General features: G+C 38.0%; 1 protein-coding gene across 1 annotated transcript in view; it reads left to right on the top strand.

Moving 5' to 3' along the window:
• LOC121388204 (cyclic nucleotide-gated cation channel beta-1-like) overlaps positions 1-24,416 on the top strand; it is a 198,998-nt gene that overhangs the window by 27,199 nt on the left and 147,383 nt on the right. The window contains exon 3 of the mRNA XM_041519472.1: positions 723-1,088. Coding sequence (XP_041375406.1) covers positions 773-1,088 — 316 coding nt within the window. The 5' untranslated portion in view covers positions 723-772. The remainder of the gene's footprint in view (positions 1-722; positions 1,089-24,416) is intronic.

Below are 24,416 nucleotides of genomic sequence, written 5' to 3'. Positions count from 1 at the left end.
CTACTGTTTTATCTCTAGGTCCGTCCAAGCTATCAGCTGAGATCTCAGTCACTCTACTACCGAGCATCATGAAAGTGTCTGACAGTTTCTACTGTTTTATCTCTAGGTCCGTCCAAGCTATCAGCTGAGATCTCAGTCACTCTACTACCGAGCATCATGAAAGTGTCTGACAGTTTCTACTGTTTTATCTCCAGGTCCATCCAAGCTATCAGCTGAGATCTCAATCACTCTACTACCGAGCATCATGAAAGTGTCTGACAGTTTCTACTGTTTTATATCCAGGTCCATCCAAGCTGTCAGCTGAGATCTCAGTCACTCTACTACCGAGCATCATGAAAGTGTCTGACAGTTTCTACTGTTTTATCTCCAGGTCCGTCCAAGCTATCAGCTGAGATCTCAAGCCCTGTACTACCGAGCATCATGAAAGTGTCTGACAGTTTCTACTGTTTTATCTCCAGGTCCGTCCAAGCTATCAGCTGAGATCTCAATCACTCTACTACCGAGCATCATGAAAGTGTCTGACAGTTTCTACTGTTTTATCTCCAGGTCCGTCCAAGCTATCAGCTGAGATCTCAATCACTCTACTACCGAGCATCATGAAAGTGTCTGACAGTTTCTACTGTTTTATCTCTAGGTCCGTCCAAGCTATCAGCTGAGATCTCAGTCACTCTACTACCGAGCATCATGAAAGTGTCTGACAGTTTCTACTGTTTTATCTCCAGGTCCGTCCAAGCTATCAGCTGAGATCTCAATCACTCTACTACCGAGCATCATGAAAGTGTCTCCTGCTCGCTCTCCACCTCAAACACCGGTGGTCCAGATCACCCACCACAGCATTCCATCCATCTCCAGCGACCACCTCTTCCAGGAGCTTGACCAGGAGTCACCCGAGAAGGGTGTGGAAAACCCCATGTTCACATTCGACTCCGCCTCAATGATTTCACGATCAGTGGCACCGTCACGGTCGAGTGACCCTGGCGAGGAGACTGTGCGAATCGAGCTGCCGAAGAGAAGGGGAAGCTACTCCACCTTCTGGTCGGTCAGTGATATGGACAGTCTGGCTGTTCCGTCATCGTATGGATTTGGAGGTGAGATTTGAGTTAGCTGTTGTTGTTGTTGGTGATGACGATGGTAATGGTGATGATGATGACAATGATTATGATGATGATGATGGTGATGACGATGATGATTTTTTTTGGTGATTATGGTGATGATGATGATAGCGATTATCATAATGTCAAATAAAGAAGAAAGAAAAATATCCATAATGATAATGATGTATACAAGTTCTCCAATCGAACTGCTTGATACCAACGTACATGTCTGTTCAACTGAGTAATTATATTGGTTATATTAATGATTTTTAACATTAATATTGTATTCCTTCGTTTCACTCACTTTCTGTATCTGTGTAAAGGTTTTGCATAGATTTGAAATGTGCTTGATTTTTTACTGATCATAATGAAAAGCCGTTGAATTTGTCAAATATTATGAAAAGTGCTTGAATTTGACAAAATCGTCTTGAAAATTGCACATTCCAACTGATAAATATGCTTAAGTTTATTGTGTCTTATAATTCTGAAATGCATCAACTGGTATTGTTTTTTGTGGGGTTTTCTTGTTGTATCATTGGCAGGGGTAATATATACATGTAAGGTGGGGTTTTGGCACCTTACTACTAAATACATTGAAATAAAACTATTCCTGGTTGTGTAAGTTTAGAGACTACAGATTCTGTGAAGAAAATTATATGAAGAAAGCTCTCCTCAAAACAAAAACAAAAGTCAAAGGGAGGTAAGAAAAAAAGGGGACCTGTCAAAATGTTATATATGTTAGTGAGAAACAGGACAAAACAACACATACACATACATATCATTATACAGAATTCAGATGAATATGTGTAATTAATAAACAGGATGAAACAACACATTAATACACACATATCATTATACAGAATTCAGTTGAATATGTGTAATTAACAAACAGGACGAAACAACACATGTACACACTGATCGTTATACAGAATTCAGTTGAATATGTGTAATTAACAAACAGGACGAAACAACACATGTACACACTGATCGTTATACAGAATTCAGTTGAATATGTGTAATTAACAAACAGGACGAAACAACACATGTACACACTGATCGTTATACAGATTTCAGTTGAATATGTGTAATTAACAAACAGGACGAAACAACACATGTACACACATATCATTATATAGAATTCAGCTGAATATGTGTAATTAACAAACAGGATGAAACAACACATGTACACACTGATCGTTATACAGAATTCAGTTGAATATGTGTAATTAACAAACAGGATGAAACAACACATACACACACATATTGTTATACAGAATTCAGTTGAATATGTGTAATTAACAAACAGGATGAAACAACACATGTGCACACTGATAGTTATACAGAATTCAGTTAAATATGTGTAATTAACAAACAGGATGAAACAACACATGTACACACATATCGTTATACAGAATTCAGTTGAATATGTGTAATTGAAATGTCTGTACAGTGTTAAACAGACAGGGTTCATTTTGTTTGAAATTTGTTTTGTAGGCTTTTACTATAATAAAAAAAAAAATTCAATTGCATCTTGCAAAGTATGTTTTAAATGTTTCATTTTGGGAATATTGTTTGTCATTCTACATTTATAAATAAAACATTTAGCTAGTAACAAAAACAGATCAAATATTTTATCTGTTGTAATGTTTTTTCACCCCCAATAAAATTAATCTGGCATTAAGAGACAAATTATGAATATGGTTACAATTGTCCATTAGAAACTGGAGAAAGTCATTCCAGAAAGTTTTAGCAGGAATGTATTCCCAGAATAAATGTGAGAGAGTCTCTGGAGAGAACTTGCAAACTGAACAAAGATTGCTTTCAGCCTTGTTGATTTTTAGAAGAAAAATGTAAGTAGTGATTATTCTCTGCCACAACTGACACTAAAACCATCTTAGTTTTGTATTCTGCAGTTACTTAAAAGATTTTAAGTTCATTTTTATCCAATTAATGTTGGAATGAAAGACGTCTTCCTATTTAGACAACTGTGCCTTAATTATGACATTGCATTTATTTAATAAGGTATAGTATTAAGCTTTGGAAGCCTTTTTAACATTACATTGGTGTCATCCAATAGAGAAACAGAATCCAAGCATCCACAGTTTAGTACTCTGAGATACAACTGCTATTGTTATCACTTTTAACTAAGTGTCGCCAAATTACCACAGGCATCGGGAATTGTCCGATATGCTCTTATGAATACTGATGAATACAAACTATAATTTTGATTAGTACTTTAGAAATGAAGTCAACACTAGTAGTGATACTTAAAATTGCATTGATTTCATGTTAATTAGTTTAAATATGTAGTGGATTGTTCATCTGAAACAAACAAAAAACACTTGTATGTAACCTCAGAGGACTAATCCCCCCCCCCCCCCCCCCGTTCCAACCAGAGTTCTGCAAATGTTACACCACTTAATGAGCAGTGATATATTTTGCAGGCCTGTCTATGGAAAATATCCTTGCTGCTTTTTGGAAGGTGTAGCCTATGTGGCAGCAGGAGGTTTCCTCTCTCTCTGTCCCTCTTTGTCTCTCTGTCTGTCTCTTTCTCTCTGTCTGTCACTCTCTCTGTCTCTCACTCTCTGTCACTCTCTCTGTCTGTCTGTCTCTGTCTGTCTGTCTGTCTCTCTGTCTCTCTCTCTCTCTCTCTCTCTCTCTCTCTCTCTCTCTCTCTCTCTCTCTCTCTCTCTCTCTCTCTCTCTCTCTCTCTCCCTCGATCACTCTCTCTCTCAATCTCTCTCTCGATCTCTCTCTTGATCTCTCTCTCTCTCTATCTCTATCTATCTTGACAGCCATAACTGTATGAAGTGAAGGAAATTGCTTCCAAAAATTTTAATTTCAAGAAAATACTACAACCTAGGAAAAAAAATTGCATAAATTGTATGTTGTTCACACTCAATCTCAAGTCATCAAAAAGAGTAGCAGCAGCGGGGTTTTTCTCCAATTATCTGTCCGTCGCCATATAGCTGTATGTGTTGAGTGCATAATTGTTAAATAAAAAACTTCTTTTATTTTATGTTTATTTTTCCAGTTTCAAGTAATGAAATTTATTTGCTTGCATTAGTTTGCTTGCAGATACACATTGCCGATACCAATGGTTATTCACAAAATTTACATGTCACAAAAAACAAAACAACATATGTTGCAATTTTAATCCAGTTTACAGTAGTTATACAATAAAAATCAAACAACATGGATATGTACATACCTAGTATAAATTCCATTAGCTAAAGAAGGATAACTCTTGGCTTTAAATTAAGAAAGAAACTGTGTGATTATGTCCCTTTGTACAGTTATAAAAGGAGCCTTTTTGGCATATTAACTGGCCTCAGACCACAATTAATTTCGCTATATGTTTCTATATAGCCTTAGTGGCTATAACATTTTTATTAATATCAGCAGGCCCGTGAAGTTTTGTATGTACCTTTGCCTGCATGGGGGACACATACCCTGAAAAGGACAATCCCTGTTGTCCAGCTCTTTCTCCCAGCATATTGGTTTAAACAGACACACCCTCTAAACCAGGCCGGAGTACACCCATTTTACACAAAAAGCACTACTTTTGCATGGGCCGGAATTACCACAAACAAGTCTTCAATGTCAGCAAGTTACACATGTTTACAAACTACATGCTATCCCCTGTCACTTCAGTCAAACAGTTGCCACTTCATAGCTGTCTGCCATGAAATAATCACAGTCAAACAGCAGACTACTTGCGTGGTGAAACTTGTGGATTTTGGACAACCAAATGGGAAGATAACTGTAATCTGAGGCCAACTGCTCCATTCAAAATTCCATAGCACCACCACCACACCCCTCCGCCTGTTACCGACTTAGTCGGACTGCTGGTGCTCCCTTGCACCTGCCAGTGCAGGTGGTCCCTCCTCTCCCCCCAACACCTTTCCTGTCATGGACGGAGGAGCCGACCAAGGCCGGCTCTTGTACCCATGACAGGCGTACGCTACAACAGCTTGTTCTGAATGTGCACGTAAAACCCTTTGATCTGACACTTACACTGTGGTCCCAAGTAAAACATGTTTGTCCGTTTTGGTTTAGAATGGTGTCATGCAACATTCACTATTGAACCTGAGCAGAATAAAAGCAATATTTTAAGCCAGTAATTGGTTATTTTATTTGTTTAGCAGACCTACATAACAAAAGCAATATTTTAAGCCAGTAATTGGTTATTTTATTTGTTTAGCAGTCCTACATAACAAAAGCAATATTTTAAGCCAGTAATTGGTTATTTTATTTGTTTAGCAGACCTACATAACAAAAGCAATATTTTAAGCCAGTAATTGGTTATTTTATTTGTTTAGCAGACCTACATAACAAAAGCAATATTTTAAGCCAGTAATTGGTTATTTTATTTGTTCAGCAGACCTACATAACAAAAGCAATATTTTAAGCCAGTAATTGGTTATTTTATTTGTTTAGCAGTCATACATAATAAAAGCAATATTTTAAGCCAGTAATTGGTTATTTTATTTGTTTAGCAGTCCTACATAACAAAAGCAATATTTTAAGCCAGTAATTGGTTATTTTATTTGTTCAGCAGACCTACATAACAAAAGCAATATTTTAAGCTAATAGCCAATGATTAATTAATCAATGTGCTCTAGTGGTGTCATTAAACAACATCCAATAGCCAATGATTAATAAATCAATGTGCTCTAGTGGTGTCATTAAACAACATCCAATAGCCAATGATTAAGAAATCAATGTGCTCTAGTGGTGTCATTAAACAAAACAAACTTTAACTTTCAATGAATTTAAGAACACAACAAAACTATAATACATGTATACCGTCCGTGGAACCATTTCGGTGAGGGGCCTGTTTCGGTGGTTGCGTCTTTCAATGAATTTAAGAACACAACAAAACTATAATACATGTATACCATCCGTGGAACCATTTCGGTGAGGGGCCTGTTTCGGTGGTTGCGTCTTTCAATGAATTTAAGAACACAACAAAACTATAATACATGTATACCATCCGTGGAACCATTTTGGTGAGGGGCCTGTTTCGGTGGTTGCGTCTTTCAATGAATTTAAGAACACAACAAAACTATAATACATGTATACCGTCCGTGGAACCATTTCGGTGAGGGGCCTGTTTCGGTGGTTGCGTCTTTTAATGAATTTAAGAACACAACAAAACTATAATACATGTATACCGTCCGTGGAACCATTTCGGTGAGGGCCTGTTTCGATGGTTGCGTCTTTCAATGAATTTAAGAACACAACAAAACTATAATACATGTATACCGTCCGTGGAACCATTTCGGTGAGGGGCCTGTTTCGATGAGGGACCTGTTTTGGTGAGGACCTGTTTCACTGAGGAACCTGTTTCAGTGAGGGACCTGTTTCGGTGAGGGCCTGTTTCGGTGGTTGCGTCATTTGTTCACAAAAATACATACAACTTTCCTACATAATATGCATGCACCAACTACTCTGTGAACTTGTGAACCCTGAATCCTTTCCTGGATCCTGTCATGTCCAATGTGAAACACTGTCACTGTTCACCATAAGAGGACTATAAACGAAAAGTTTTATAAAGACTAGGACAACATCATAAATTTGGAATTTAAACTTTCTCAATAATTTTTTCCTTCTTCTTTGTACTTTATTTTCGTGCTTATGGTATATCCAATTAAGGTTCAAGCACACTGTCCTGAGCACACACCTCGGCTGCCTGGGCTGTCTGTCGAGGACAGTGGGTTAGTGATCAGTTGTTAGTGGTTAGTAAGAGAGAAGTTGGTGTAGTGGCTTTACACCAACCCATTGAGTTGGGAGGAGAACCCAGTACCTACCAGCCTGAGTCCGATGGCTTAACCACGACACCATGGAGGCCGGTACCGGGCTGTGAACCCAGTACCTACCAGCCTGAGTCCGATGGCTTAACCACGACACCATGGAGGCCGGTACCGGGATGTGAACCCAGTACCTACCAGCCTGAGTCCGATGGCTTAACCACGGCACCATGGAGGCCGGTACCGGGATGTGAACCCAGTACCTACCAGCCTGAGTCCGATGGCTTAACCACGACACCATGGAGGCCGGTACCGGGCTGTGAACCCAGTACCTACCAGCCTGAGTCCGATGGCTTAACCACGACACCATGGAGGCCGGTACCGGGCTGTGAACCCAGTACCTACCAGCCTGAGTCCGATGGCTTAACCACGACACCATGGAGGCCGGTACCGGGCTGTGAACCCAGTACCTACCACCCTGAGTCCGATGTCTTAACCACTAAACCACTGAGGCCAGTAAATAATTTAAGACTTTGCTAATTGTTTCTTTAATTGGATTTAATTCTTGAATATCTAAATGGATTTTTTTTATATTTAGTATGTGTGTTCACCAGATGATAGTAATACAGAAATATAAATGCAATACAATGGCATGATTTGGCATCCATGTTCAGCACTGGAATTAAGAAAGAAAGAAAGAAATGTTTTATTTAACTACGCACTCAACACATTTTATTTACGGTTATATGGCATCAGACATATGGTTAAGAACCATACAGATTTTGAGAGGAAACCCGCTGTCGCCACTACATGGGCTACTTTTCCGATTAGCAGCAAGGGATCTTTTATTTGCACTTCCCACAGGCAGGATAGCACAAACCATGGCCTTTGTTGAACCAGTTATGGATCACTGGTCGGTGCAAGTGGTTTACACCTACCCATTGAGCCTTGCAGAGCACTCACTCAGGGTTTGGAGTCAGTATCTGGATTAAAAATCCCATGCCTCAACTGGGATCCGAACCCAGTACCTACCAGCCTGTAGACCGATGGCCTACCACGACGCCACCGAGGCCGGTCTGGAGTTAAGATGCATAATGCTATTTTACTTTATTCCTTAGTTTCATTATTATCTGGTAAGTGTCGAGTACTCGGGTCCGGGTCGAGTTTCACTCTCGAGTGCTCAAGTCCAATATTTTGAACTCGTGGAGGCCCTACTGTGCACCACTATGTGACTACATGATCTGTTATTACTTCTAGCTTGTTAGGAATATAGTGCTGTATTTGGTGTTTTTCCCTGTATAAACCCTGCTCAATGTAAATGCATTAAGCAAACACTACAGAGACCAATTCTGAACCATCTGTGCATCACTGGGATAACAATTAAAGTATTGTATTCAATTTAGCTAAATATTTATACCATAAATGCAAATAATAATTTTTTAAAATAAACAAAATATGGCAAATAGTTTTATTGACAGAATTGTTGAGGAAACTGTATCTTTGCACCTACCCCATCTTCATAAATCAAGGCTAATATTCGTTCCTCGTATTCAGCCTTGATACATGTCGTCAAGAAATCGTGCCACAAAATGCTTAAATTTCATTGGATGCGATGAGATCTGATTTCAACGAATCGCAACGCTCCTTATAGATTCCCTTGTTATTGTAAACAGAGATGGCAGCGTCAGCGTCCGGCGGTTAATTTTTGATATTGCTTTCAAGAGTGTCACATGTTACCGATGCTGTGATTGGTCAGCGATGTCATCGTGTAAGGGACATAATCGGTGTTACAAATTTTCTTCCAATAGAGGGCGCTAGTAGTGGATATCAGTAATCTTGACTACATGTATCAAGGCTGAATACGAGGAACGAATATTAGCCTTGATTTATGAAGATGCACCTACCCCATCTTCACCTCTGTATACAATCCCAGAAAAAGGCGTATAATTGACATGTCGAACTTTTGTTAAGTGAAGATGTTACTGTTTAAAATGCACCAAATACACTGTTTGTATTACATGAGCTAAAAAAATGTCCCCCTTCCCCAATGTTTATTATCCCCAGAAACATAACAGGTGTCAGGGTTGTGGAGGGCCAAACCATCACTTTACATGCTTCATTACATGTTACATTAACCACATAACAGGTGTCAGGGTTGTGGAGGGCCAAACCATCACCTTACATGCTTCATTACATGTTACATTAACCACATAACAGGTGTCAGGGTTGTGGAGGGCCAAACCATCACCTTACATGCTTCATTACATGTTACATTAACCACATAACAGGTGTCAGGGTTGTGGAGGGCCAAACCATCACCTTACATGCTTCATTACATGTTACATTAACCACATAACAGGTGTCAGGGTTGTGGAGGGCCAAACCATCACCTTACATGCTTCATTACATGTTACATTAACCACATAACAGGTGTCAGGGTTGTGGAGGGCCAAACCATCACCTTACATGCTTCATTACATGTTACATTAACCACATAACAGGTGTCAGGGTTGTGGAGGGCCAAACCATCACTTTACATGCTTCATTACATGTTACATTAACCACATAACAGGTGTCAGGGTTGTGGAGGGCCAAACCATCACTTTACATGCTTCATTACATGTTACATTAACCACATAACAGGTGTCAGGGTTGTGGAGGGCCAAACCATCACTTTACATGCTTCATTACATGTTACATTAACCACATAACAGGTGTCAGGGTTGTGGAGGGCCAAACCATCACTTTACATGCTTCATTACATGTTACATTAACCACATAACAGGTGTCAGGGTTGTGGAGGGCCAAACCATCACTTTACATGCTTCATTACATGTTACATTAACAGGTGTCAGGGTTGTGGAGGGCCAAACCATCACTTTACATGCTTCATTACATGTTACATTAACCACATGGGGAGGAAAAACACAGGTGAATTATACAAAGTTTTTTTTTCAAATAACACATTGTACAAGACACTTTTTTTTTTCAATTTTTTTTTTCAAATAGCACATTATACCAGACAAACATGCATTCATTGTCACACACACCATCCAGTGTTGCTATTAGATGAGTTAAGTTCATTGACATTCTCGTCCACACGTTTGGGCCATGAATTAAACTGAGCTATCAGCTTCTGTCAATACGACAGTGATGTCGGGAAATATGAGGAACTCTTTAAGAAGCTCACATGTGCAGCTGTACTGTTGAATGTTTTTGTTTGCTGCTGTATGGAGCTATTGATTGGAACCCTGCAACCTCCGTTTGTATTGGCAGATTATGATGGCCGATTAAAGTAAAGTGATAAACTTCTCTTATCGGATCATCACATTTGTCACGTGACTTAAAGTGACTAGACCCTAGTTTTTAAACACTACGACATATTTTTCACTATTAAAGCCGTTTTTGATCATTTAAATTAGAAGTACTTACATTTTATTATTTAGAATATTTATAAACTTCTATTATCAGATTATCACACTTGTCATGTGACTTAAAGTGAAAGACCCTAGTTTTTACAAATTACAACATATTTTCCACTTTTATAGCCGTTTTTAATCATTTAAGTTAGAAGTACTTATATTTTATTATTTAGAACATTCATTTTTTGTACACCTGACATTGTTCTCGTCATACAGATTTTTGTAGGCTAAATACCCCGAAATGCATTTTTCGTAATTCTAAAAATGTGCATTTATCTGAGAAATACTGGTTATTGAGACAAGTTATTTTAGACGGTATTTCCCAGACTTTACCTTCTCTCTGTTATAACCTTATTCAGATATGGTGGGATCGATTCCCGTCAGTGGGCCCATTGAGCTATTTCTCATTTCAGCCAGTGCACCATGACTGGTATATCAAAGACCGTGGTATGTGCTATCCTGTCTATGGGATGGTGCATATAAAAGATCCCTTCCTGCTAATGGAAAAATGTAGCAGGTTTCCTCTCTAAGACTATACCGGGTATATCAAAATTACCAAATGTTTGACATCCAATAGCCGATGATTAATAAATCAATGTACTCTAGTGGTGTCGTTAAACAAAACAAACTTCTTCTTTTTTTATCCCAATGTGTTACATGTTTGTAGATGAACTAAACTTAGTGTCTATTTTCACGGGCTGAAACTAGGGTCTGTCCCTTTAACTAAACTTACTGTCTATTTTCACGGGCTGAAACTAGGGTCTGTCCCTTTAACTAAACTTACTGTCTATTTTCACGGGCTGAAACTAGGGTCTGTCCCTTTAACTAAACTTACTGTCTATTTTCACGGGCTGAAACTAGGGTCTGCACCTTTAACTAAACTTACTGTCTATTTTCACGGGCTGAAACTAGGGTCTGTCCCTTTAACTAAACTTACTGTCTATTTTCACGGGCTGAAACTAGGGTCTGCACCTTTAACTAAACTTACTGTCTATTTTCACGGGCTGAAACTAGGGTCTGTCCCTTTAACTAAACTTACTGTCTATTTTCACGGGCTGAAACTAGGGTCTGCACCTTTAACTAAACTTACTGTCTATTTTCACGGGCTGAAACTAGGGTCTGCACCTTTAACTAAACTTACTGTCTATTTTCACGGGCTGGAACTAGGGTCTGCACCTTTAACTAAACTTACTGTCTATTTTCACGGGCTGAAACTAGGGTCTGCACCTTTAACTAAACTTACTGTCTATTTTCACGGGCTGAAACTAGGGTCTGTCCCTTTAACTAAACTTAGTGTCTATTTTCACGGGCTGAAACTAGCGTCTGCACCTTTAACTAAACTTACTGTCTATTTTCACGGGCTGAAACTAGGGTCTGCACCTTTAACTAAACTTAGTGTCTATTTTCACGGGCTGAAACTAGGGTCTGCACCTTTAAGCCCTAAACTTACTGTCTATTTTCACGGGCTGAAACTAGGGTCTGTCCCTTTAACTAAACTTACTGTCTATTTTCACGGGCTGAAACTAGGGTCTGTCCCTTTAACTAAACTTACTGTCTATTTTCACGGGCTGAAACTAGGGTCTGCACCTTTAACTAAACTTACTGTCTATTTTCACGGGCTGAAACTAGGGTCTGCACCTTTAACTAAACTTACTGTCTATTTTCACGGGCTGGAACTAGGGTCTGCACCTTTAACTAAACTTACTGTCTATTTTCACGGGCTGAAACTAGGGTCTGCACCTTTAACTAAACTTACTGTCTATTTTCACGGGCTGAAACTAGGGTCTGCACCTTTAACTAAACTTAGTGTCTATTTTCACGGGCTGAAACTAGGGTCTGCACCTTTAACTAAACTTACTGTCTATTTTCACGGGCTGAAACTAGGGTCTGCACCTTTAACTAAACTTACTGTCTATTTTCACGGGCTGAAACTAGGGTCTGCACCTTTAACTAAACTTAGTGTCTATTTTCACGGGCTGAAACTAGGGTCTGCACCTTTAAGCCCAAATCGATTCATTTACTCGTGAATAGATTTTCAACTTTCAATTTCAGTACTGTATAATAAGTAATTATGGTGGGGGAAAAGGTGTATCTTGGTACTTTACATATTTATTTAACAGGTGGATCCATGATTTTGTAAAATGTGTCACAAAATTCTAAAATGACAATTTGAGTTTGTTGAAGGCTATTTATTAATGAACCCGAGCTACCAAAAATAATAAAAATATAAAAAATTCTAAAATGTATTCAGTAATGTTTTTTCCCTGTTGCAGTGAATTCTGCTTCATTAACTCTGCTGGTTGCAATCAGACACTGATAGATCTTTGTGAAAATCCAAAATTGGCTTCGTTTAGCAATGAACAGTCACTTGTCGATAATGTCCAGCAATGGTTAGTTTGGTAGTCTGGTAGTAGTCAAGTGGTAAATTTCTCATTTGTTAACATATCATTCTGCAATCTAAATGCTCATCTTTTTTTTCATAGTCAATATGCATATTTGTCGGGAGAGAAATATAATTAGGAAATAAATTGCCATATAAGGATCTATACACATACAAATTAGTGCAATATTGCAACATTATGTGCAGAATTTAACAATACCTTGTCTTTGTAAAATGTTAGATTTTGCATTGAATGCATAGAAGAAAATGTAAAAAGGAAATCAAACTATTAATGACATATATCTAAATATGGATGTCAAGTAATTTAGCTGTGTTAAATAAATGATAAAATAAATGAATATATATATATATATATATGACATTATTATAGGAAAGTGCTTGTAAAAGATCCCTTGCTACTCTGAAGAATATGTACTATAGTTTGACACCCAATAGCCGATATATTTTACATGCTTGGGTGTCGTTAAACATTTATTCATTCATTCCGAAGACTATGTGTCAGAATTACCACATGTTTGACACCCAATAGCCGATATATTTTACGTGCTGGGGTGTCGTTAAACATTCATTCATTCATTCCGAAGACTATGTGTCAGAATTACCACATGTTTGACACCCAATAGCCAAAGATTAAGTACTCAGTGGCCTCTAGTAGTGCTGTTAAACAGAACAAATTTAACATTTTGTAGCTAAGTTGGTAACTGATGGATTTGGTAGTGTAGTGGCCCATTGAGTCATTAAGTTCACTCACGGTGGAAGCCAGATACCTACCAGCCTTAATTCTGATAGCTTAACTAAGTAAAGGCTGGGCCCAGATCTTCGAAGCTATGTTAGTGCTATGATATCATAAAACCATCATAGGGTATAGCATGTGTCATTTTGACATAGGATATGAAGGTTTTATGATATTGTAGCGCTAAGGTAGCTTCAAAACTATAATGACATCAAGCATTACCTCCCTCTTAATATTTTTTTTCATTTTTTTCACTACCACCTTTCCTTTCTGTCCTTTGAATTCCATTTCATTTCTTCCCAATCTGGTAACTCCACCATATCTTTAAATGTTTCACTGTCCCCTTCCACAACCCAGTACTTGTCTCCAACTGCTTGTCTCTTGTGGCTATTCGTACCACACACTTGTCATTCCCCATCAGCGTTTAGCTTTGAGCTTAGTCTCATTACCCCCTTCCCTTTTTCTCCTTTGAATTCCATCTCATTTTTTCCCAATCTGGCAACTCCTCTTATCTTTCAACTTCTTTTGCTGACCCCCACCACAACCCAGTACTTGTCTCCAACTGCTTGTCTCATGTGGCTGTCCATGCCACATATCTGTCATTCCCCATCAGCTTTTAGCTGTGGACGTAGTCTGACCACTTTGGACTGTGTTCAGTAGTTACTTCTAGCATTGAAAAGATACATTTGTAATCACCTACTATGCTGCACTACTACCAGTGTTTGTTAGTTAGTGCTGTGGGTCAGACCAGCTTTATTAGTGGCAGAGGACGAGGATGCCAGGTGGGTGCAGGCAAGTACACAACTCCCTCTTAATCTCTGTCTGTGTTATTGATCTCTAATTATTCACTGATATTAATCCTCTGATATCTTACTAATGATTCATTGTTGTTGTGGGTCAATCCTCCTGGAGAAACTCGGATGCTGTGTCCTTGGTCGACGTAAGTGGTTGATGGACAAATAATTCACTGATGCCACTCAAAATGGACGTTTACTGATCACCTTTTGCTATTTTTAGCAGAATTAAATCTGAGCTAATTGTTTTTAAACCAACCCGACACTGAGCTAATGTTATTTGATATTTCTTAGTCTTTGTCGCCGATCTCCAATAATCCATTAGTAATCTTAGTGATAATCTGTCGGTGTTACTTTCATACAGGAATGGGTTTGGACTGGGTATGAATCTGTCTGTGTTACTTTCATACAGTTATGGGATTGGACTGGTTATGTCACTGATGAGCTTCCCATGATGAGGAAAGACGAGGAATACCCTGTAGTTGCTAAATTCATTAATTCATTTATAGTTGTTTTGTGATTATATTCCATTAAGGTTCAAACATGCTGTCCTGGGCACACACCTCAGCTATCTGGGCTGTCTGTCGAGGACAGTGGGTTAGTGGTTATTGAAAGAGAAGTTAGTGTATTGGCCTTACAACTACCTACTCACTGAGTCGTTAAAACTTGCTCTAGGTGGGAGCAGGTACAAATAATCTGTGTCTGTGAAAAAATATACTGAAGAATTAACTGTTTAACAAATAATAAATAAATATACCCTGTACCTGCCAGCCTTATGTCTGATGGTTTAACCACGACACCACTGAGGCCGGTACCGGGCTGTGAACCCAGTACCTGCCAGCCTTATGTCTGATGGTTTAACTACGACACCACTGAGGCCGGTACCGGGCTGTGAACCCTGTACCTACCAGCCTTATGTCTGATGGTTTAACCACGACACCACTGAGGCCGGTACCGGGCTGTGAACCCAGTACCTACCAGCCTGATGTCTGATGGTTTAACCACGACACCACTGAGGCCGGTACCGGGCTGTGAACCCAGTACCTGCCAGCCTTATGTCTGATGGTTTAACCACGACACCACTGAGGCCGGTACCGGGCTGTGAACCCAGTACTTGCCAGCCTTATGTCTGATGGTTTAACCACGACACCACTGAGGCCGGTACCGGGCTGTGAACCCTGTACCTGCCAGCCTTATGTCTGACGGTTTAACCACGACACCACCGAGGCCGGTACCGGGCTGTGAACCCAGTACCTACCAGCCTTATGTCTGATGGTTTAACCACGACACCACTGAGGTTAATGAAAAAATAGCACATTTTAAACTAAGGCACTTTGGTATTTAACTTATGGCTGACATTAAACTATCACCTTTTCAAAAAGTACAAACCCAAAAGTACATATGAAATGCTACAGGTACATATTGTATAGCACAGGCCAAAGTAAGACATAATAAACATGGAATATATGAAACTCTTTATCTGTAATAGTTCATTAGCATGGAGCTATCATCATACGCCTATACACAAACATGGAATATATGAAACTCTTTATCTGTAATAGTTCATTAGCATGGAGCTATCAACATACGCCTATACACAAACATGGAATATATGAAACTCTTTATCTGTAATAGTTCATTAGCATGGAGCTATCATCATACACCTATACACAAACATGGAATATATGAAACTCTTTATCTGTAATAGTTCATTAGCATGGAGCTATCATCATACGCCTATACACAAACATGGAATATATGAAACTCTTTATCTGTAATAGTTCATTAGCATGGAGCTATACACAAACATGGAATATATGAAACTCTTTATCTGTAATAGTTCATTAGCATGGAGCTATCAGCATACGCCTATACACAAACATGGAATATATGAAACTCTTTATCTGTAATAGTTCATTAGCATGGAGCTATACACAAACATGGAATATATGAAACTCTTTATCTGTAATAGTTCATTAGCATGGAGCTATCATCATACGCCTATACACAAACATGGAATATATGAAACTCTTTATCTGTAATAGTTCATTAGCATGGAGCTATCATCATACGCCTATACACAAACATGGAATATATGAAACTCTTTATCTGTAATAGTTCATTAGCATGGAGCTATCATCATACGCCTATACACAAACATGGAATATATGAAACTCTTTATCTGTAATAGTTCATTAGCATGGAGCTATCATCATACACCTATATATAAATATGCTATTAATAAGTCCACTGATAAAGTTACATAGTATGTGAGGTGGGTTTTTTTGGGGGGAGGGTGGGGTGTATAAGGGGAAGGATGTAGCCCAATGATAAAGTGTTTGCCTGATGCACAGTCGGTCTATAGGATTGATCCCTGTCGGTGGGCCCATTGGGCTATTTCTCGTTCCAGCCAGTGCACCAAAACTGGTGTAACAAAGGCCGTGGTACATGTATGTACTATCCTGTCTGTGGGATGGTGCATATAAAAGATCTCTTGCTGTTAATTGGAAAGAGTAGCCCATTGTGTGGCAGCAGCGGGTTTCTTCTCTCAATATCTGTGTGATCCTTAACCATATGTCGGACACCATATAAACGTAATTAAAATGTGTTGAGTGCATTCTTAAATAAAACATTCCTTCCTTCCTTTTTTTGTACATGTGTAAATACAAATATAAATCTACCTTTTGTGTGTGCCTGTGTTGTGACACGCTAGTTGAAACAGCTTGTAACATGGATAAATCTACAAAACTCAATACAAACAGCTTGTAACATGGATAAATCTACAAAACTCAATACAAACAGCTTGTAACATGGATAAATCTACAAAACTCAATACAAACAGCTTGTAACATGGATAAATCTACAAAACTCAATACAAACAGCTTGTAACATGGATAAATCTACAAAACTCAATACCAACAGCTTGTAACATGGATAAATCTACAAAACTCAATACGAGCAGCGTGCTCGAGATGATTGAACATTTAGTAATCTGGCCTAAAATGAAATTAATTTGCTCTCCACGTCCGGAGTTGAGCGTCTGCTTCTGTGATTTTCCTTGTCAGGAGAGCTGTGGTGTATCATCAAGAGAAATGAGTGGCGATATTAGCCGGACAGCTTATTTTTATGCTTCAGAAGGTCCATATTGCTGCCACTCTGTTTTACTTCACTTAATAATGGATGAATGTCAATACCCTCCAGAAATGACTATAATCACTCTGGCGCACTTTCGTTTTTAAAAGCATTCAGATTTTGTAGATGATTTGTACAGCAGTTCTGTAGTTGGTGTAATTCGGTCACAAATTTCTATTTCATTTGCTTTGTAATTTGGTTCATAATGTGATATATTGACTGAAGAAGCAAGCGTTCTGGAAATAGTGGGCTGTGAAGGAACATGTATCCCATTTCAGTTTTAAAAAAATAGCAAAATGGTAGATTATTTAATAAGCTGTTAATTCTTCTGTGTATTTTGTTTGTTTGTTTTGTTTAACGACACCACTAGAGCACAATCATCATCTATTGGATGTCAATTATTTGGTAAATCTGACACGTGACTTAGCTCTTGGGAGTCGAGAGGCCTTTTGGCAAGCGATGAGAAAAACGTGACTTTTTATTGCGAATATATTAAAAGCGGGTCAAATTTTTAAAATTTGTTTTATTGATACTTGATATATATTGTACAAGGTATACGTAGATACCAAACAATAGTGAATTAAGTTTTCGATGAGCGTGGACCTTTAATATTTAACGTCCCATGGGTATCACTGTAGCAGAATAGACTCTTGAATGAAGACTTTTCTCATTTCATTCCTTTCTTTCTGAACACAACGGCAAATCTATGTGCATAATATTTAGTTTTAGTGTGTTCGTACCGTGTCGCCAATGCAATTAACTTAAACCTTGCCATGTTCTATCTAGCTCAACCAAGAGTACTGTATATCCTATATTATGTTTAGTAATACTATATTAGAATCTGCACTTTATTCATCAAATGTGTTGTGTTCCCACTATGAACAGATTATATTATAACGGGCCTACTAAGTTTTAAAATTATACAAATTATGTTATTTCATCGGTTTATCTGTGCATGTCAATCTGTTGATATATAATAATCACTTTTAAGGGACTGGGTTTTGTAGTCGTTAGAATAGTTGAAGGACTCGGATACATGCAATATCCCTTGGTAATACAAAAGCAAACTAATTAGGCCTTCTTGACCAGAAATCAGGATTGGACGCTTGGACCACTACCTAAATCTACTTCTGGAAACCTATTCAAATGTTAGAAAAAAGTATATTGTAGATAACTTTAAGTATCATTTCAAACGTTTCAATTTGTCAATTGGCAGAGAGAAAGAGTAGGTCCATATTTAATTAAAATAATCAGAAATGCATTAAATATATAGATATTGATATTCTAAGCAAGAAAATTCAAGTATATTGTCGTTTTAATGATTAAAAAAGGCTATATTTGTGGGAAATATGACACAGGGTATACACACTGAAAACAATATTTTTAAAAAGCTGTCTTTAAACGGTATAATACATGAAAATGTATGATTAATTTGCAGCTTTATAAACTATATTTATTACGGTTTCGCTGTACCATGATATTTTATGACATGCTGATGTTCTGTGACGTAGTTAGATACACTTAGTTACCACTGTATTCTCAATCGCCACTCACTGGTTAAATGATGTCACACGTAATGTCACTTGGGATATTTTTGTTTATATTTCCTAAAATTTCTTAAAATATAAACATTAATAAAACAAATTTCCCAAATCAGATTTTAGCAGATTTTGGATATGATGTTCTAGAAAACACAGTGCTTCTAATGATACCAAAATCATTCCTATACCAGTAGTTAGGGTTAGGGTTACCAGTAGTTAGTGAGAAAGAAGTCAGTGTAGTGGTCTTACATTGAGAAATTAAACTTGCTCTGTGTGGGAGCCAGTGCTGGGCTGTGAACCCAGTACCTACCAGCCCTAAGTCTGATGGCTTATTAACCACCACACCACCGAGACTGTTGGAAACACTGTGAAGGGCACTACAGGCTTAAAACTTCTTCTTTTTTAATCAGTAGCTAAGTAGTTAATTCTGCAGAACATTTTGTCACTCGTCTCCATTTCAGTGCTTTGTAAATTGATTTCTGATACTGTGTTGACATAAAGAGCACATTCCTAGGACCGGAGCATGGGGCCGTTTACCTCCACTACAGTTTTAAAACAACACAAACAAGATTACACTGATCATCAGTTTTCCAGTGTAATTTGAACACAAATCTCAATTTCTTTGCCATTATAAATTGGTTCATAATGCAGTATTGATTAAAACTGTAAATTCATTGGAACTGGTGAGGGAGATGTTGCAGGAATTTTATTACTGTTACAGTTTTAAAACAACATAGCTGAAAATAGATCGTTTTCCAGTGTAATTTAAACACTAATCTCAATATCTTTGCCATGTAAACTGGTTCATAATACAGTGTTGACTACAGCTACAAACTCATTGGAACTAGCATTTAATTGCTTTGTATAGTGGTTCATGATACAGCATTGACTACACTAACAACTAATTGCTTTGTATAGTGGTTCATGATACAACTTGACTAAACTAGCAACTAATTGCTTTGTATAGTGGTTCATGATACAACTTGACTAAACTAGCAACTAATTGCTTTGTATAGTGGTTCATGATACAACATGACTAAACTAGCAACTAATTGCTTTGTATAGTGGTTCATGATACAACTTGACTAAACTAGCAACTAATTGCTTTGTATAGTGGTTCATGATACAACTTGACTAAACTAGCAACTAATTGCTTGGTATAGTGGTTCATGATACAACGTTGACTAAACTAACAACTAATTGCTTGGTATAGTGGTTCATGATACAACTTGACTAAACTAGCATCTAATTGCTTGGTATAGTGGTTCATGATACAACGTTGACTAAACTAGCAACATGTTAATTAGGACATTGTTTAATCAGCAGCTGTTTGGAGTTTAACATGTTAATCAGGACATTGTTTAATCAGCAACTGTTTGGATTTTAACATGTTAATCAGGACATTGTTTAATCAGCAGCTGTTTGGAGTTTAACATGTTAATCAGGACATTGTTTAATCAGCAGCTGTTTGGATTTTAACATGTTAATCAGGACATTGTTTAATCAGCAGCTGTTTGGATTTTAACATGTTAATCAGGACATTGTTTAATCAGCAGCTGTTTGGATTTTAACATGTTAATCAGGACATTGTTTAATCAGCAGCTGTTTGGATTTTAACATGTTAATTGCTGCACATCATCTACCACATGGGCTACTCCTTCCATCAGCAGCAAGGGACAATTTGTTTGTGTAACAATCCACATACAGATCAAATTGTTAAGATGTGTTCCCAGAACAATGTGCTTGAACCTTAATTATAGAAAAGTACAAAAATAAGTTGAAATCAAATGATGTCCTCTTAGCTAAAGTAGTCAATAGTTTGAACTACAAACCCTCTGTGTGTGTCCAGTGTTCTAATGTCTGAGTTAATAGCGAAATTCTCACTAAACATGTAGCTACTGCCAGCAGGCCGGTGCACAATAGGATTCAGTGCGGCTGATTTATATCAATCCAAACTTGCTCTGGGTGGGAGCCGGTACCAGGATACGAACCCAGTGCCTACCAGCCATAAGTCTGATTGTTTAACCACTACAGTGCAGATGGAGGCCAGTGCACAACAGAACAGAGTCCGGCTGCTTTATATCAATCTGACTACGATGTTGTAATCAATGTATCCATGACATCCTTTGCCCATCGAATATTAGTATGTTGAGATGAGAGAAACAATTTTTGGTTTTATTTAATCTGGGAGGAAATTACGGTGTGATAATTTGGGGGTTTATTCAATCTAGGAGGAAATTACTCATGTGGTTTTGACAGCTGATTGGTGAGAACATGATCTGTCTTCGGTTATCACAACCTTCCTCTGTCTGAGATCTCGGTTGTAGTCGGAACATTGTAAAACTCTTTTAGCACACACGTCAGTTTTTATGAACAAGAAATTAGTTTTCATAGATAATCCTTAAAATATGAATAAAAAATAAAATAAAATACTGTATTAACTAATTTTAAAAAGAGTATTTTTATATTATGTGATTATTTTAAATATGTGGAGGGGAGTGGTACCGGCAGATTGTATTGGGTTTTGGGGTAGGGGGTTTTTTGGGGGTAGGGGTGGGGGTTCTACCTTTTTTTCATTATGTTATTTTTTATTATTATTATTATTATTTTTTAATCAATGTGCTCAATTGGTGTCATTAAACAAAACAAACTAACTCTTTGTTATTTTTTATAGAGGAAGATAAACTTTTGAGTTGTTTATTATTATTATTATTATTATTATTATTATTATTATTAAAAAAAAAAAAATTTGTTACTCAATTTCACTTTTATTTAAGTGGTCTTCACTATATAATTTTAAAAAATCAGTTATAATCCAAGATACTGTATTATATAACATATTAAAATTTAATTTCACCTGTAAACTCTTTTTGAGTTATGTTGCCAGAAACCTATGTCTGTATTTGGCTTATAATCATTCTGCAGTTGTGATGGGCAGGACGTAGGCCAGCGGTAAAGCACATACACGGTCGGTCTAGGATCGATCCCTGTCGGTGGACCCATTGGGCTATTTCTCATTTCAGCCAGTGCACAACAACTGGTACACATGTATATCAAAAGCCATGTTATGTGCCATCCTGTCTGTGGGATGGTGCATATAAAAGCCATGTTATGTGCCATCCTGTCTGTGGGATGGTGCATATAAAAGCCATGTTATGTGCCATCCTGTCTGTGGGATGGTGCATATAAAAGATCCCTTGCTATTATTGGAAAATTATAGCAGGTTTCCTCTCTGTGACTGTGTCAAAATGACCATATGTTTGACATCCAATAGCCGATGATTAATAAATTAATGTGCTCTAGTGGTGTCGTTAAACAAAACAAACTTCTTCTTTTGCCATTGAGTACAAGTATTATTAAACTAATCAATATGCAATATCCCATAGGCATGATATTTACAAATAATGTTTACATTCGGATAAGCTGAGAAACGATCAATGCTTTTGAACAAAGCTGAAATATCCACTGCAAATGCTAGATTGGAATGTCCGTAATAATACTTTGATTAAAGCAAGGTTTTTATTCCCACCAGCCTGCATGTGTCATCTATGCACAAAGTCACTTTTCATACTCATGGTTATAAAAGTTTGTTTTGTTTAATGACACCACTAGAGCACATTGATTTATTAATCATCGGCTATTGGATGTGAAACATTTGGTAATTTTGACAGAGTCTTAGAGAGGAAACCTGTTACATTTTTCCATTAGTTGCAAGGGATCTTTTATATGCACTATCCCACAGACAGAATAGCACATACCACAGCCTTTGATATACCAGTCGTGGTTTTCAGAGATATAGCACAGTGGGTCCACTGACAGGGATTGATCCCAAACTAATCTCGCATCAGGTGGGTGCTTTACCACTGGACTACGTCCTGCCCCTCAGACTCAAAGAGACAGAAATGTTACTAAAAGTGTTACAATACCCATTGTAAATGTTACTAAAGTGTTACAATACCCATTGTAAATGTTACTAAAAGTGTTACAATACCCATTGTAAATGTTACTAAAGTGTTACAATACCCATTGTAAATGTTACTAAAGTGTTACAATACCCATTGTAAATGTTACTAAAGTGTTACAATACCCATTGTAAATGTTACTAAAGTGTTACAATACCCATTGTAAATGTTACTAAAGTGTTACAATACCCATTGTAAATGTTAGATTGGAATTTTATAGTAATACCGAGTACTGTTAATACTAAAAAAATACAGTTGAATCCTGATGGCTTGAAGCTGGTCGGTGCTCGAGAAAGTGTTCGACCCATCGCATAGTTCGACTTAACCATTCAGTCAACAACATGGAAGTGGAACTCATTTTTGGTTCAAGCATTGCAGTGTATATGATACTAAATTTGTATTTGTTATCCTAGCAATGAAAGCAAAATAATACATAGGAGCCTCAATAATGACGAATGAACGGACTGGTTTTAGGACGAACCTACCTGGATTCAAGTGATATTTCAAACTCCAGGTGTCATCTCGAGGGCTACATAGGAGCCTCAATAATGACGAATGAACGGACTGGTTTTAGGACGAACCTACCTGGATTCAAGTGATATTTCAAACTCCAGGTGTCATCTCGAGGGCTACATAGGAGCCTCAATAATGACGAATGAACGGACTGGTTTTAGGACGAACCTACCTGGATTCAAGTGATATTTCAAACTCCAGGTGTCATCTCGAGGGCTACATAGGAGCCTCAATAATGACGAATGAACGGACTGGTTTTAGGACGAACCTACCTGGATTCAAGTGATATTTCAAACTCCAGGTGTCATCTCGAGGGCTATATAGGAGCCTCAATAATGACGAATGAACGGACTGGCTTTAGGACGAACCTACCTGGATTCAAGTGATATTTCAAACTCCAGGTGTCATCTCGAGGGCTACATAGGAGCCTCAATAATGAAGAATGAACGGACTGGCTTTAGGACGAACCTACCTGGATTCAAGTGATATTTCAAACTCCAGGTGTCATCTCGAGGGCTACATAGGAGCCTCAATAATGACGAATGAACGGACTGGTTTTAGGACGAACCTACCTGGATTCAAGTGATATTTCAAACTCCAGGTGTCATCTCGAGGGCTACATAGGAGCCTCAATAATGACGAATGAACGGACTGGTTTTAGGACGAACCTACCTGGATTCAAGTGATATTTCAAACTCCAGGTGTCATCTCGAGGGCTACATAGGAGCCTCAATAATTACGAATGAACGGACTGGTTTTAGGACGAACCTACCTGGATTCAAGTGATATTTCAAACTCCAGGTGTCATCTCGAGGGCTACATAGGAGCCTCAATAATTACGAATGAACGGACTGGTTTTAGGACGAACCTACCTGGATTCAAGTGATATTTCAAACTCCAGGTGTCATCTCGAGGGCTACATAGGAGCTTCAATAATGACGAATGAACGGACTGGTTTTAGGACGAACCTACCTGGATTCAAGTGATATTTCAAACTCCAGGTGTCATCTCGAGGGCTACATAGGAGCCTCAATAATGACGAATGAACGGACTGGTTTTAGGACGAACCTA

Source organism: Gigantopelta aegis, chromosome 14, assembly GCF_016097555.1.
Source record: "Gigantopelta aegis isolate Gae_Host chromosome 14, Gae_host_genome, whole genome shotgun sequence".
In the NCBI taxonomy this organism is placed as follows: domain Eukaryota; kingdom Metazoa; phylum Mollusca; class Gastropoda; order Neomphalida; family Peltospiridae; genus Gigantopelta; species Gigantopelta aegis.
Note: the sequence above shows the minus strand (reverse complement) of the source record. Positions and strands in the feature narration are given on the sequence as shown.